Below are 17,100 nucleotides of genomic sequence, written 5' to 3'. Positions count from 1 at the left end.
CATCTTGTACATAAACAGACAGAAGAAACTGGAAGGACTCCAGAAAACAAAGAACTGGGAAGGAAGGAATAGTAATGATAATAGTAAAACATCCATGTAGTGTATCTCAAAAGTGCATTGGAACTCAATGCGCCATGAACTGAAAATTATTTTGTGCCGGGAACATAAGACATAATTAAAAGGTCTCCACAGTACACAAAATTAACTACATACTTTGCAAACAAACAAACAGAAAAAGGTCTACACAAACAAATCAACTACAATCAACACATCAAATCCCAACAAGAAATCACCATTTAATCACATGAAATGTGTTTTCACTTTGCAATGCATAATGCAACAAAACACAATAATCCAAATCAGCAAATAAAGCATTGAACAGAAAAGCAACCATTAGGCATGACTTGTTTCTCCATACTATTTAAACCCAGCATGAACAGGATCATTCCACCACGAAAGAGGCAACTTCCCCCCAGATAGACAGAAGGGGAAGACATGCAGTAAAGTACCGCATGAAAAAGGAAAAAAAAGGGGAAAGCTTTCATTCAGAATGAAATACATTCAAATACACAATGCAGAAAAGTAAATGAGTAACTGAGAAAAATAAATTGGGTGTTTTTCAACTATCAAAGCAAAGATATGAACAATGGTATAGCCAACATCATAAAAACATATTGTGCTGTGCCCTTAACCCTAAAAAGCAAACAAACACACAACACAACTGTTAATCGAAAAAGCAGAATCTCAAAATATCTTCGCTTATTTGCATAAAATGTGTGTGTTCAGTATTTCAGGACTTATTATTTAATATGCATGTATGATAATGGATACAAAATATTCTAAAATTGAACCAGGAGATAATGGATCGTTTTATGTTGCTGTCATATTAACACATTAAAACAGTTAAAAAAATGAAAACAAAAACATTTTTATCGTTAAATTTATCTGTTTAATATCACACAAGTGGTAAGACATTAGAAGTAAATATGCATTATTCACAAATGTAATAGTGGAGCAAGAACTGAGAGACCAGGTTCTTAACCCAACCAGATAGATAACGAAAACAAGTATCTTATAGAATCTCTGGCAGACTTGAGGATCACATATACGTAATTAAACAAATATCTTATAGAATCTCTGGCAGACTTAAGGATCACATGTACTTTTTATCTCGGGTTTTTTTCTGCCTGCAGCTTGTTCACTTATGACACAAAACTTGCTTTGTGCATCAATGGTGAATGATCCAGTACACAGGGATGCATTACTGTAAAATAGTTTGTAAAATAATTTCAAACATGTTGGATACAATTTTGACATACACAAGGCACCATGGATACATCAGTTTCCTTCCAGTGCAAACCTGCATCTTAAATTAAAAGTTTGGGAAATGGCTTTTGAACAGTATCTATGGAACACAGATATTTTGTATTTGTATTTTATTTCATTTTATCACAACAGTTTTCTCTGTGTGAAAATCGGACTGCTCTCCTCAGGGAGAGCGCGTCGCTACACTACAGCGCCACCCATTTTTTAAAATTTTTTCCTGTGTGCAGTTTTATTTGTTTTTCCTATTGAAGTGGATTTTCTACAGAATTTTGCCAGGAACAACTCTTTTGTTGCCGTGGGTTCTTTTACGTGCGCTAAATGCATGCTGCACACGGGACCTCAGTTTATCATCTCATCCAAATAACTAGCGTCCGGACCACCACTGAAAGTCTAGTGGATGGGGAGAAAATATTGGCGGCTGAACCATGATTCAAACCAGCGCGCTCAGATTCTCTCGCTTCCTATGCAGATGATCTAGATACACAGAGACCTTAGAAGAAGAAGAAAACAAAACTGCAATAAAGTCCACATTCTAGAAGAAGAAGAAAACAAAACTGCAATAAAGTCCACATTCTATCTGCCTTCCACATACTATCTCCTTCACCATGGAGTGTAACGGCAGCAAGTTATAACCAGATGAAACAAACTCATGGGACAGTAAAGTTCTGATGACTGATTTTTCTCCCTCTCCTGTCCCAGTGTAATTCAGTGCAGTGATGAAAAGAAAAGACCACAAACACTTTTCCAAATGAAATAGACTGAGGAAGACCTACCGGAACTGATGATGCATGTATTATATCATCTCATACTCTTGTACACTGTCACCCTGTCAATTTATTCCAACAACTTCATCCCCAAGTAACATATGCTCCCATAAAAACAAACAAAAGTTATTTTTAAAAATAAGTACAACAGCCTACCATATTCTGTAGCGAGTGTCATGGAAGCTGAGAACATAAGAAATAAAACAACACGGGGAAACTAGGTACAAGGTCATTAAAAAGAATTTTTTAGAAAATAAAAGCAATCTGGCAAGTGAGACCATCATCAAAGACCATAGATTTGGAAACTGAGTGGTTTTCTCTGACATTCTGGTACAATATTGTCCTTTCACTGCCCACTGTGACAGTGGAGCCAAAGAAACAAGGAAGAATGGTGATGAAGTGATCATCCCTCTTCAAGTAAAAGGGAACTTCAGTTTTCCACCTACCAAAATATGCAGAAATGTTTCTATTTGCTTAGTTGGTTGATTTTCCTCAAACTATACAAAACCTGCTATTAAATCTAAAGCTGCTTTTTCAGTTATGCATTGATATAAGATTACAGTATATAATCACAGGGTAGTGCATTTATGCGTGTGTATAAACACGCATGTGCATGTGATTCTTGGGAGAAAAACAATCCTTTGCTCTGATTATGAACAATAGTTGCAAAACTGAATCCACAAGCCTGTGCGTCCAAAGAAATATACATGTTATTATGTAACTGAAAATAAACAGATGAAGGATATAAATAAATATAGGGAGTAATAAGAGTCTCATAGTGTGAGGGTACCCGAGAAGAAGAAAGAGATACAAATGAGTGAAACATTTATGATATACACATGTACATGTAATACTGAGAAGCAAACTAAAAATAGCAAATGAACCAGTCACAGGAATTCACTTCCTCAGCTCTAATCAAATGATAAAAACAAACCGAAGAAATTGTCAACCATTCAGCATATGTTCAAATGATTATAAGAATGGCTCAAGAGTGACATCAGTTTTTGAGAAAACTTTTTTTTTTTCCCAATGGACAATGTGGACATTTCTTCAGAAGAAGGGTCATCAGAGAAGAAGAGGGGACTGCCATACCACAAAAAGTACCGGTACATCTTATAACTATCCCAACAGATTTGCACTCAGTTGTGCAGTTGCTTGCCTTTTCATCTTCATTGTGTATTCATTCAACCACTTCTGATTCAACTGAACACTTTGATAGTACGAAATGTTTAGAATATACTTCACAATTGCAGTTATGAGCAGAAGAATTTATATAGCTACTGCCCGACAATTTGAGCAAAAAGAAAAAAAGGGAAGGATATGACTAACTGCACAACATATCATACTGAGACTGTGTCTCTGCCATGGCAAGAAAATGTACAGCGTGCCTCTATGGTACGCTCCCCAGGTTACAAGCATGATGTGCATTATAAGAAGAAAAATAGTTTGATAAAATTTTTGTTGTTTTTTTCTAAGTTAATGGGTGGATTGATCAAACAAACAGTGAAATACTGCAGGTGTCCACATCAGTAAAGCTGCCTCAAATCACGGACAAGGTTTTTTAAAACAAATTTCTTCTTTTTTTTATGTTTACAAGTTTTAAACTGGTGTGTAAACAAATAACGTGCGTTCCAGATAAAGTGTGTCATAGATCAGGTCTGTTACCTGAAAGCTCTTTCAACACCTCAATAAAAAGGGCCATCGTAGTTAATGTAGGTGGGTGTATAGCATTCGCATAGTATGTCTTACATTTCTGACATTACTGCAACAAATTAAAAGTACAGTGATGTTTATTTACCTGTCTTTTCTGTCAGCATTACTACAGCAAGTCAAAGATGCAGTGATGACAAGCTGTATTTCAATGTTTACTTTCATGATATTTTGATGATTATGAATGTCTGCTGAGACATTGTTCACACAATAATATTACATGGAACAGACTTCTGCAAGACAAGTACCAACACAAGAAAAAGAGGAAGGTGCAGAGGACTACATGAAAATAGATTCAAACATGCACTCAACAGAGAACACTTTCAGTAGAAAAATATGATACTGATATATATATATATATATATATATATATATATATATATATATATATATATATATATATATATATATCTTTCTCATGTATATTCACATTCATTCACCAGTATCAACACTTACAATTAACTTTTCAATCTTTTTTTTTTTTAATAAACAATTCTTGCATACCTTTTCTCCCATTAACAATTCAAATACACATCTAACACAAGTATCTTGAACTTAAGCTGTTATTTACTATCCTTTTGACAAAACCTTTTGGGAGATAACAGATTATGATTGGCCTACTATAAAAGGTGCATATGAAGTCTGTGGGGATGAATTGTGGTAACAATAATCCTGAGAAACAGGACAGGCATGATGAGAATAGAATTAAGATAAAATTCCATAGACCCCCCCAAACATGATGAAAATTCACAGGGGAACTTTGTATCGAAAGAAAAAAACCACATTACATCAACCTTTCTGTCACTGCGTAAATTCACAGACCCGACTTTCAAACGAACTTCGCTGTGAAACTTCTGTCACATGAAGGATTGAAACTTTTGACTTAAGAATGCAAATTTTATTAATCTTTGGGCTGATCGCTTCTTGACTTAGGCAGTATTCAATGAGATTCTCATTCTACTAGGCCCAATACTTGAACAAGTGGCTTCCTTCTTGCTGTACAAATTTCTTGAAGAGATTTCCATCAAAACCAAGCTCCTGGATCAGGTTATTGCAAGCACCCTTCTGCAGCTTGGGCTTCCAAACTTTGTTCACCCAAATTACATGCTTTGTCCTTGTTTTGCATTTCTTCTTCCATGGCAACATGACTGTATTCAAAATTATCTCAATTTTGATACAATGTGCTTGCTTTGACTGTACTGGCCCTATGGTTTAAGTCCGTACAGGGAGGTAAATTTTGTGTCTATGGATGGAAACTTCACTTAAATTGTTTGCATGTGAATTTTGCATAATTTTTTGGGGGGGGATGGGGGGGGGGGCGTCTATGGAATTTCACCTTCTGGAATTCAATGATCTGGGGCACCAGGCCTGCTGCTTTTCTGGAATATTTCTATTCGTTTTGCCTAAGCGAGGATTCAATCACCAAGCCAGGCATACCCAATGTTAAGACTGTCCAAGATCAGCTTAATGTACTTCACATTATGTTAACTTTTGAGTAACAAAGGCTAAAATCTGAAATAAGACTGCAATCTTCTGGCAACTGAAGAAAACTGAAAAATCTATAATTGTGACTGCACAGATATACTGAAGACATCCCCCCAACGCAACTATAATTATGTTAGTCATCTCTAATAATCATTCATCAATAACTCACCCCCCCACACACCCAACTGTAATATTAAACATCTCTTAGTAATAATCATTCATTAACGTAACGTTATTTTGAGAACGTATATAAACAGATTTAATAATTCTTCAACAAAATCAACTCTGAGAATGAATATTAGCACACTTTACAGTTTATGGCTTTTAACATTATGATGATACTGACAGCAATGATGGAGATGATGAAAGTAAACTCCCCCCTGCCCCTCATGAATATGAAAATAGGGTCAAGGTTAAAGGTCCCACAGCCTTTCATGGCCATCAGGGCAGTGAATTTGTGCCCCATGTGTCTAGGACTTGGCACAGGAAGGTTGGGCCCATCCTCTTCTACTGCCATTTAATCTTCCCTAACCAGTCAGGTACCCATTCACACCTGGGTGGAGTGAGGAAAATCGGAGTAAAGACCCTTAACCCAAGGAGACAATACCATGCTGAAACCTGACCTCAAACCCTGATCACTGGTGAATGCTGCAACACAGAAGTCCAATGCCTTAAAAAAAAACAAAAAAACAACAACAACAACAACAAAAAAGTGGGAAAGAACCTTCCAAGGATGCTGAGACTATCCTGCTCATTTGCAGAAATTTTACGCATCCACTGATTTCTCCTTTAAAAAAAAAAAGAAAAAAAAGTCCAATGCCTTACTGATTCTACCACAGTATCTCCTTTTTTTTTTTTCTTCCTGAATATATAAAAAGCTAAAATAAATCATGGACCAAACTGGAACCTTTCACCGCCAGTCAGTTTAGAGTGAAATACTCCCTGGTGCCAGAAGCACAGAAAAATGGGGTCTAAGAATAGCTCATATGAACGAAATATGGCCGAATCTAACACTGAAAATTCAGAGCAGTAGTTTTTAATCCAGCACTGAGATGTGCATTACATTCATGCCATGTCTAAAATAAGCAGCATTCAGTTGCTAAAATGAATAAATCATATAAAAGATTTTTTTTCCCAAAAAAAGGAGTGCATGACAAGATATTCATGGATTCAGAATAAAAACGTTTTGTTTGGAAATCTCACGGCACATAACTGGACTCGACAAAATGTGCACAAAAAGTCATGGAATGTGCAACCAATTTCATTTTACTCCGCTCAGGAATGTTTATGATATCTGCCAAGCATTATCTGTTTACCCCCAAATAGAAAGAAATAACTATATATTTCACCATATGATCCGCACACGCACACACACACACACACACAGTCTTAAAGTATGTCAATTGTTTCTTATAACCCTTGAATTTTTTTTAATAAACACTAACAAATAATCATTACAATCCAAAAACATACTATAAATAAGACTCACACAAAAAATAAAGCTGGAAAAATGCACAGGCACAAAGTGTTTTCAGATGAAATGTATCATTCAAACTGAATACAATGGGTCCCCACCAAATGTTCTTTGTTCTATGGCCAACATTACACTCTAAGTTTTACATAAACTTCTGTAGTCTTTACTTAAAACCACAGTGCAGTTCACACATGCCAAAATCATTCACAAATTCTCAACTTTCCAAGCCCTTCTTAACAGATTATAACTCAAACATAAGGACTGCTCATGCAATCTAAACACATGTAAACCATCATCATGATCCATTAACTGTCATATATTATTATTAACCTAAACTAGTGCATACACACACAAGCACACATACCGAATGATCCATTAACTGTCATATATATATTATTAATGTATACCAGTGCACACACACACACAAGCACACATACCCATACAAACCACATTAGCATACACACACATTAATAAAGGTGACACTGAACATGCACAGTGAAGTTTCATATTCAATGTGAAAATATAATTAACCGTATTATCAACCTCTGCTTGCGTCTATTTATATTGAAATTGTCTCTTCGCCACACCACTTTCTCAGACACATAGCCTTAACTTTGGAATGATCATCCAGTTTTTGTGCATAAACTTTTCCTAGAAAAGGAATGTAATAATTTAGTGGAAAAATCTAACTTCTAGTTCTTTCAAACACATTCTCTCCTACAAAAATCTCACCACCACGCTATCACACACATGTAACACTGCGCAGACATAAGACAAACATGTATATAATTTTCGTTATTTGCTTACACATCCAAAAACATATTTTCTTTAAAATCCAGATATGTACATGCACTCGCACCCACGCACTTTTACACAGGGGAAATGTTTCAGCCATAACGAGGCACAACAAAAGGCAGACAGTTTTCAGACATTCACATAGGCAACAAACAGTTTACAGCCATTCACATGGGCAACAAGTTGTCATCTCTCTCTTCCGGCTCATCCAGCTGATCGTCGCCCAATCCTTTGTAGGGGGATGAGCGCCTGGCGTCCCGACTACGGCACACAAAGTCACAGCCATCCTGACACAACAGAACAGTACAGCAACCATTAACGTCATGTTCACCATCATTGTTCCGACATTCAGCCATGTATACACATCATGGACATAAATCAGATGATGATACACCTACATATATTTGCAAGTAGCAGACACACAGACCCAGAAGCATACGCATAAACACATATGAGACTGTCTCTTCTCCTTCATTTGTGGGCTGCAACTCCCACATTCACTCACATTCAAGAGTGGGCTTTAACGTGTATGACCATTTTCACCCCTGCCATGGTGGCAGTGATACTCTGTTTTTGGGAGGGGTTCATTCTGGGTATGTTTTGTTTTTATAACCCACCAAACGATGCAATGTATTACGGAATATGTAGTGTGCATATCTGATCTTCTGCATGTGTAATTGTGTATACACAAGAAGGGAGTTCAGGCACTAGCAGGTCTGAACATCTGTTGACCTGGGAGATCGGAAAAATCTCCACCCTTTACCCACCAAGCGCCATGACTTAAACTCGAACCCGGGACCCTCAGATTTAAATCAATGTTTTGTTTTTGTAAATGAAAGAAATCTGAATATTGTGTGTTTATCTTTTATGATCCAAATCACTTATGTTTTACATATTATTCCAATTAATGGAAAATTAAGATACAAATTGCCATAGGAAATTCCCATATGTCATACATGATACACTTTGTCAATGTGGAGTCAGAAACGAAACAAATCACTGTACTCACACCCCAAAGATATGATGACACACCCCACAGAAATGATGACAAACAGCTAATAGTGGAAACTGTACACCTTTTATCTATGCAAAAACACATTTTGAACATCTGTTTAGTCCCATGAGAGGCAGCAATAGCAATTAAAAAGAATCCCCGTGTTTTTGGTCAGTTTGCATTCATTTTCCTTCTCAGTCTACAGAATAATGAAAGCAGAACCTAATTTCCTGCTACCTTCAAAAAGATCAGTAGGGTCTTGTGAGAAAGTCATTTTTTGCATTCTACCAAAGATGGCATCAGAATGGAGGGAATGTAAAAATTTCAATGTATAAGTCACAATGTGCAATGTCACGGTTGACTAAAAGTCACTGCCTAACAACCTGCCAGTTTTATAGCAAAATGCTTAAACATTGCACCTGACTCCATTCTATCTCAGTTTTGGGGGATGCAAAGTGCGTATGTTTCCTTGCAAACTGATGCAGACTACTTGCATTTTCCACCTACTGTTGTTATCTTCACAGTAGACCAAACAAACGTTTGAGTCCGTGCCACAGTCAGGGCCCTCATGAAATAAATATTTTCACATTTTGCTAATTTATATCAACAATATTCATATTAAAAGTGACTCACAGAAATGAAAGAAAAACAATTATGTGCAGCCAGGGAAGAAGACAAAAATGACTGCAGGATTCTTCAAAGACAAAAAACTAAAGTTTATAAAAACCTTTTGGGTGGTAGTTGAATCCTCTTTGTTTTTACACGACGTTTCGGACCATAGGCCCGTTGTCAAGTGAAGAGAAGAGGACAGTGTGAATAGGAAAGCCTATGAAAGTAGTGAGATGTCATCACCCTTTCCTCACATAGGCTTTCCTATTCACACTGTCCTCTTCTCTTCACTTGACAACGGGCCTATCATCCAAAACGTCATGTAAAAACAAAGAGGACTCAACTACCACCCAAACGGTTTTTTATAAACTTTAGTTTTTTGTAATTATGTGCAGCTTTCTGTCTCTGCTTCTGTTTTCCACACACAAGTTTGATTTTAGTTTACTTTGAAACAACCAGACCTACCGCTTCCGATTACTTTTTCCATTTCTTCTCTAAAAAACAACAACATAACAAAAAGATCATCATCAACTGCTTCATGCCAGAGAAAACAACTGCAATGACTTACAGCCTGCAAGTTTCCAAAGTCCTTCCAGAACTCATAGTTGGGTATCTGTTCAATGCCTTTAGCTCCCAGGACAAAGCGCTGGTACAGTGCCCCAGCCACCAGGTACACAGCAGCCACGCAGAAAAACCTGCACAATTAAAAACAGCATGCAAGATAAGCAACAAAGCAAGTTTCCCAGTACCTACACTTCTGGACCAAAGCTAAACGAAAACCGACAACCACCTGCACCCCTGGTGGAACACACATTTCTATTTCCAAATTTTCTGGATAAATTTTACCTAAAAATTAAAGTCCTCTTTCTAATGTTGTGGACCAAAGCTGAACTAAAAACAAAAGACCCCTTCCAAACTTTCTGTGCAAAAGCTAAATCAAAACAATTGTCCTCTTCGTACAATTATGGACAAAAGCCAAACCAAAACAAATATCCTCTTCTTTCATTTCTAACAAAAGCTAAAGTAATTTTTTTTTTAAATCCTCTTCTTACATTTCCGAACAAATCCTAAACAAAAACAAAAAGTCCTCTTTCTGATGGTCTGGACAAAGGCTGAACAGAAAACAAGTCCCCTTCCAGATTTTTTGCACAAAACTAAACTGACACAAAAGCCCTCTTCCTACAATTATAGATAAAAGCTAAACTAAAAACAAAAGTCCTTTTCCTACAATTCTGGAAAAAAAGCTTAACTTAAACAAAAGTCATCTTCCTACATTTCTGGACAATAGCTAAACTAAAACAAAAGTTTTCCTACATTTCCAGACAAAAGCTGAACTAAAAACAAAAGTCCTCTTCCGCCATTTCCAGACAAAAGCTGAACTAAAACAGAGCTCAAAAGTCCTCTTCCTACATTTCCAGACAAAAGCTTAACTAAAACACAAGTCCTCTTCCAACATTTCTGGATAAAAGCTAGACTTAAACAAAAGTCTTCTTCCTACATTTCTGGACAAAATATGCCTACACATCCCTCACCTAGTTGTTACCAGGAAATATGACAAAGCATACAGCACCAAACTAGGTCTCCACAGCATCATCATAATCCTCAATCATCATCAAAACATCATACAACACAGAACACTGTCAGGTTACATCCGAGGGCAGAAGCTTACAGACTTCACAGATGCTGCCAAATGGGTTTTCTGAAAACCTCAACTGTTTTCAAATAGGACATTACATCATCAAGCACAAAAGTACAAGAGCCGCTGCTAAGAATAAGCTTCCCTGTCTGTTATCTGATATGTTCCAGATTTGTCAACTTCCTGTGGTACAACTTCTGGACTGCCTTCACTTCAGATAGTCCTATACAAAGCATGACCAAGGCATATACTGATATAGGGCCTATAATGAGCGAGAGAGAGAGAGAGAGAGAAACAAAATAAAACGAAATGAAACAAAATTCTATTTAACCAGGGAAATGGGATATGCAATTAACATGCTGGTTTCCACCCAGCCCTGAGGCATAAAAAAGAAGCGAGAGCATTAACATAAGAAAAGCATAAAATTTAGCACTCAGAAAAAAAATATCAATGGACCACAAGCAAGATCACACGCACACACTTACACACATGCAAACAATAAATACGATAGAGAGAATGAGAGAAATGTATATGTACATGTATATATCATGTATGCATACTTGCATGTACATACACAATAAAACTCTATGTATGCATGCAAGCATGCACACACACACACACATATATATGATACAATGGCAAACGCAGAGAAACAGATTGTGAAATAAGTATACAGCTCAACAACTACACGACGGGTGCAACAGCCGAGTGATTAAAGCGTTGAACTTTCAATGTAAGGGTGCTGGGTTTGAACCCCGGTCACTGTGAGATTTTTCCAATCTCCCAGGTCAACAGTGTGCAGACCTGCTTGTGCCTGTCTCCCCTTCATGTGTACATGCACGCAGAAGATCAAATAGGCGCATTAAAGATCCTGTATCCCATGTCAGCGTTCGGTGGGTTTTGGAAAAAAAACCCAACCAACCCGGCATGCACACCCCCTGGCCCCAAAAACAGAGTATGGCTACCTACACTGCGGGGATAAAAATGGTCATACATGTAAAAGCCCACTCATGCACACAAGTGAACGTGGGCATCGTAACCCATGAATAAAAACAAAACAAAACCGAAAACAAAAAAATAAACAAACACGTAGTGCATCCTGTGTAAGTGTGACTGTGTTTTACTGACACGATGAGGATGATGGAGCCGATGCTGAGGAAGGAGCCTGATGGGGCATTCTCGCACACCTCGGGACGGCCCATCTCAAACAGGTAGTAGCAGCCAGTCTTCACATCTGTCTGTTCCTCCAGCATGCGCATCTCTGTACTCTACACACACACCACACTGCATAAACAGCTGTTATTCCATGCACATTTATCAATCATCACACTTGCACATACCATGTGCGCACATTCACACTTCACACATATAGAGTGCACATGCGTACACACATGGACACACACATCTGTAACATGTATGTCACTATGTGTCGTTAATGTATGCATTAAATGGGAGCTAGAAACTGAACAAGAAACTTGCAGCACACAGCATCTGTAGTGAAATTATCTAAATTTAGGTGGTAAAATCAAGTGGTCAGAGCATAGGACTTTTAACCCAGATTCAAATTCTGGTCATTTTTACATGTAATTGGAGATAACTTTTTCTGATCTCTCCACCACTGCAATGTGCAGATATGCTAATACCTTTAATCTTTGTTTATATACAGTATACACATGCAGAAAACAGCATACATGTATATATCTAAACTATTCTGTGTTCCAGTTCAGTGAGTTCTGGAAACAGAAAAAAATCAATGTGCACTCTCTAAATTCCACTGCCTATATCAGTATATATATGACTGGGTACAAATATGTAAGTATATGTGAGTGTAAATGCCATAGCACATAAACAATGGCTTAAAACTAATAAAAGATATATGCATTTCTCTCCTCTTCATTCTCATTTTTATAACTAAGAATGAGAATGAAGAAGAGAGAAATGCATATTTTCACAACTATAGATCCCCCTGAAAACAGAGTATGACTGCCTACATGTTGGGGAAAAGACGATCATACACGTAAAAGCCCACTCGTGTACACAAGTGAACATGGGAGTCACAACCCACGAACAAAAAAACAAACAAACCCCAAACAAACAATCAAAACCAAAAGATACAAACAGTAATGATATAAACACAGCTGTACTCACGTCAGAGGCATGAGGGTCACAGGTGAAAAGAATCACTGCTTTTCTCTCTGCTTTTTGACAATGGTTCGCTGAACCATAACTGTCTCCATTTGTATACTCCAGATATATCCAATCAGCTGAAAATAGTAATCAGATACTGAGAAAGTGTTTTACACATGGATACAACACGTAATGTTTATATCTATATCTATCGAAGAAAATAGTTATACACACATAAATATATAATATATATACTTGTAACTGTTCTCTAAAACAGCCCTGAGATGGCCCTGTATAAGAAACACAGATATTCAAGTCAAGAATACAGGATAATGTTAAAAAAAAAAAAGAAAAAAAAGTGTAATTCATATTTTACTTCTAGACTTCTACCCAAAAAAGTCAGTATCTCCATTTATCACTCCATATCATATAATGATATACATAAAAAATCAAATATAATTTCTGCAACATGTGTCAATTTGCATAATCTAATCCCTGTAAAAGGTATACCTCAAAAAGGCTGACAGAGAAAAATAGTTTTTCACAAGAGAAGTGCACCATAAATTGAGCAGCAAAAAGTAACATCAACTCCTTTTTGTCAGTGTACAAACCATAAAAAGAATTAGACCACTTTCTGGAAAAACGTATAACACTTCATACTTACTAAGTATAACACTTGGATCCCAATGAACGAGAAGATAGCATTATTTGATGCAACTAAAACTGATATATTATTAAATTAAAAAAGAAAACAAGTAAACATTATCTTATTGGTTGCAAGGCTTGCTATCTCCAAATTTAAATACGGCAAAGGTAAGAATCTTTTGAACTTATATTCAAAACAGAGCTACACCTTGGAAATCTGGAAGGAATATAAAAAATAACAATTAAAAAAATGAGTGACCAGGTGGTCACATCAAACATACCCAAACATATTGTTCTTGCATAATTATAGTGCCTCCAGAAAGAGAGAGAGAACCAAGTTTTCTCTTCTAGACTGTAATTGTGTACCAGGTCACTGTGTGTGTTTTATGTTTTTTCTTCTTTTGTGTTGCATGACCTTGAAAACGCTGGACAATGCAGTTGGGAAGAAGATATGTTACAAGGAAATGAAAAAAAAGGAAAAGAAAATAAAGAAGAAGAAAAAGGCAAAAGATAACAGAAAGAAAGGAGGAAAATGATGATGGAAGAAAAAAAAAAGGGGGGGGGGGGGTTAAAAAAAAAAAGAAAAAAAAAGAGAAGAAACGAAAGGCATATTTGCAGAACTTAATGCATCCTCTGACTTCTCCTAAAAAATTTTTTTTAAAAAGACTTATTTCAATTCATGAAGTGAACAATTCATTTAGTACTTTTGTATGAAATAGTCTTGCATCGTGGCCTACTTGTTCTCATACTTACATTGTTGCCCTGGTCAGCTGGTGTGTGTGTTTGTGCATGCGGTTGTGCATGCATGCGTGCATGTGTGTGTGTATGTATGTGTGTTGTGTGTGTGTGTGTGTGTGTGTGTAAATGTTTCCCTATCACATATATACATCTACTTTTCTCCACCACCCCCCCTCCCCCACTCTAGCTTTCTCATCTAGTTCATAACCCCCACCTATCCCCCATTTCAGATATATAGAAATCATATTCAATTTCAAGATGAAGACTTATCAACTTGTAATTTAGAAAATTTCCATGTCAAACTTCGGTATTCTTAGTTCTTACGCATGACTCGTGTTAAAAAATTTACTTTGATGGTCATAGCGTAACGCCCTTCCTTCCTTCCTGCACCCCTTCCTTACCATACTTGACCCGTGTGAATGATTTTATTTTTAAGATGGAATGACTGTTTTTATTCTTCAAAATTGGTATTTTTTAAAATAAGTTTTAATCTTTTTATTTTCCTTACAACAAGCCTGAAGGCAAATGTCTTTACAGTGTTTCAGACAATAAAGTGATTGATTGCAAACTATCCATACAGCTTTAATTTCATCAATACCCAAAAGCAACCCATGTTTTTCATGGACTATAGTAGGTAACACTAACAGAAGAACGTTCTCTGTCAAAAAGGTCATGTATACTAAAACAAATCTCAAAGTACAAAAAATAATTTAATATTCTCTGTGAAAAAGCTCATTATACATCAAAATGGATCTCAAACACTTACTTCCAGACATGATGCCAGTGCTGGTGTATCTGCCAATGACGTGTCTGTACTTGTCATCATTTATCTTTGATTGGACGACACCTTCTGAGGCCACACCTTCTCCACCAGCTATGGCATCAACGCAAATGCCAACATGGTATATGTACTCATTGTTGGGATCTCTTGCCTTGAACCTGATAGGTTATAAAAGATAAATGTTCAGCTTAAAGCTTTACTTACAACATACACACACAGGCACAAAACCCACAAAAAAGATATAATAATTTTAGTCTATCTCTAAATCTGCACCCTATCTCACTCACTAGTTGTTCATAAACACACACACACAAACAGTAAAGCACATGTATATGTACACACTGACACACTAACACTACAAGCACACAGATACACATGAACAGCAAAACACACTACGATGTGTATGTGTTTAAATAAACAACAACAAAAAAGTGTCTGAACACACACACACTACAAAAAAAAAAAAAGAAGAAACTGTGGTGTCCAAGTACTTATCAATATTGTTTTCCTCATGCAGAGCACCAGAATTTCAAACGGAATAATATACTGGAACTGGAGCTGACGGACAAAGCGCATTAACATAAAATAAAAAATTATTTTAAAAAAAATCATAATTTGACACTATAGGAATTGAAGCAGCATTCGTGTGCAATTGGACTTTTACTTTCACTCCATTTTAACTTCCTTCTTACAAAACAGCTAGGAATGAAAGATGTATTCTTACATTACAATGACATTACAATGTGTGAGGACTGTTGTGTTGTGATGTAAATATTTACATATAATTATCAACAGCACAGTATATCGTTTTACACATTCTATCATTTCAAAACATACCTTTTCCCAATCAGTGGTTTCAGTTTCTGATATCCTTTCAATTCCTCAGCTTGAAGATTGTGGTTTGGAAATGTGCAGTCACAATACACACTGGAGAAAAATGTTAGCAGAGTTGTGAGGAAAACAAAGTCCTTAGAGGTCGCTTTCATTATGCAAAAATTACTTTAACAGTAGTTCAAAGCAGGGTCTGTAGTTCACGCGATTGTCTCGTCCACAGGTGTTACCTTCCAATAGGAGGCTGTCACCACATCAACACGGAAGTTCACGTGACGTTTCATCACAGGACCTCATCGAATTTAAAATTGATTCCCATTGGCTAGTTGGCAATGTTTGTCTTGGCTAACCATTCACACACCACATTTTCTGGTTGATGAAAAGGACCAATCAATCCATCACTTCATTGTCTGAAACAGAGTACAGAAATTCGCCTTCAGGCAAATCGAAACTGAAATTTTGCAAACCTAATTTAGACTACAGTAATTTTTAAAAGTGAAGACATTCATGCCAAGACACTCAGTTAAGTTCGGTTCGGTTCAGTTTTGGTGATGTTTATAAGACTTTCGGCTATTTTTCTTTTTTTCCCCCAGGATCGGGATCAGGATTTGGGGCGTTGTCAATAACTCACGTTTATCTATGAGGTTCTTGAATTATTATGCTAGGTGCACGTTTAATATTGTTTGTTAGTATGTTCTAATAATTTATTACTCTGTTACTAAATTTAAACTTTCTTAAATTTGTTCCAGAATATTGTTTAAATATTTTGTCTGTACTGTTTCTTGCAGTGTCTACTTTTGGAGTACAAAGAAAACTTGCTTTGTTTATATTGTCAAATCCATTGAATATTTTGTACGTCTGTATCAAGTTCTCTCTTACTCTTCTTGCTTTAAGTGATGGTAGTTGTAAGTACTTTAATCTTTCTTGATATCAATAATCTTTTATGCTATAGATTAGCTTTGTTGCTCCTCTTTGAACCCTTTCTATGGTTTGTGACTGCTTTATTTGCGTTGGGTACCATACAGTGTTTCCATATTCATGTTTTTATATAACCATAAAAAGGTAACCTCATGTATAAATATAAATGCTCTTTTTATAATTCCAATCAATCTGTTCGCTTTGTTTATACTATTTCTTACATCAGTGTTTGTCAAATGATACATTTTTGTCAAATATTACACCTAA

The 17,100-nt window shown here is 36.4% G+C and overlaps 1 protein-coding gene across 2 annotated transcripts; it reads right to left on the bottom strand.

Moving 5' to 3' along the window:
- Positions 1-276: 276 nt before the first annotated feature.
- On the bottom strand, positions 277-16,176 carry LOC143287663 (cation-dependent mannose-6-phosphate receptor-like). 2 transcript variants are annotated; one of them, XR_013055984.1, is made up of 7 exons: positions 15,922-16,176; positions 15,070-15,242; positions 12,942-13,057; positions 11,922-12,061; positions 9,726-9,852; positions 6,106-7,841; positions 277-5,955 (listed from the first exon to the last, which is right to left on the bottom strand). XR_013055984.1 is itself a non-coding variant. In XM_076595826.1 (6 exons), exons 1-6 carry the CDS (start codon positions 16,068-16,070, stop codon positions 7,722-7,724), a joined length of 825 nt encoding a protein of 274 aa, XP_076451941.1. In that variant the 5' UTR covers positions 16,071-16,176; the 3' UTR covers positions 277-7,721. The 2 variants fall into 2 exon arrangements, 1 of the variants encoding a protein (XP_076451941.1); XM_076595826.1 differs by having other exon boundaries at positions 277-7,841.
- Positions 16,177-17,100: the final 924 nt, after the last annotated feature.

Source organism: Babylonia areolata, chromosome 11, assembly GCF_041734735.1.
Source record: "Babylonia areolata isolate BAREFJ2019XMU chromosome 11, ASM4173473v1, whole genome shotgun sequence".
Lineage (NCBI taxonomy): Eukaryota > Metazoa > Mollusca > Gastropoda > Neogastropoda > Buccinidae > Babylonia > Babylonia areolata.
This window is presented reverse-complemented; position numbering and strand designations above follow the sequence as displayed.

Excerpts from the sequence above, each read along its gene's own strand:
- LOC143287663 (XM_076595826.1), bottom strand. The coding sequence starts at position 16,070 with ATGAAAGCGACCTCTAAGGACTTTGTTTTCCTCACAACTCTGCTAACA. Across the intron at positions 15,243-15,921 it reads AAACCACTGATTGGGAAAAG|GTTCAAGGCAAGAGATCCCA; the intron begins GTATGTTTTGAA and ends ATAACCTATCAG. Across the intron at positions 9,853-11,921 it reads GGCTCCATCATCCTCATCGT|GTTTTTCTGCGTGGCTGCTG; the intron begins GTCAGTAAAACA and ends TTAATTGTGCAG.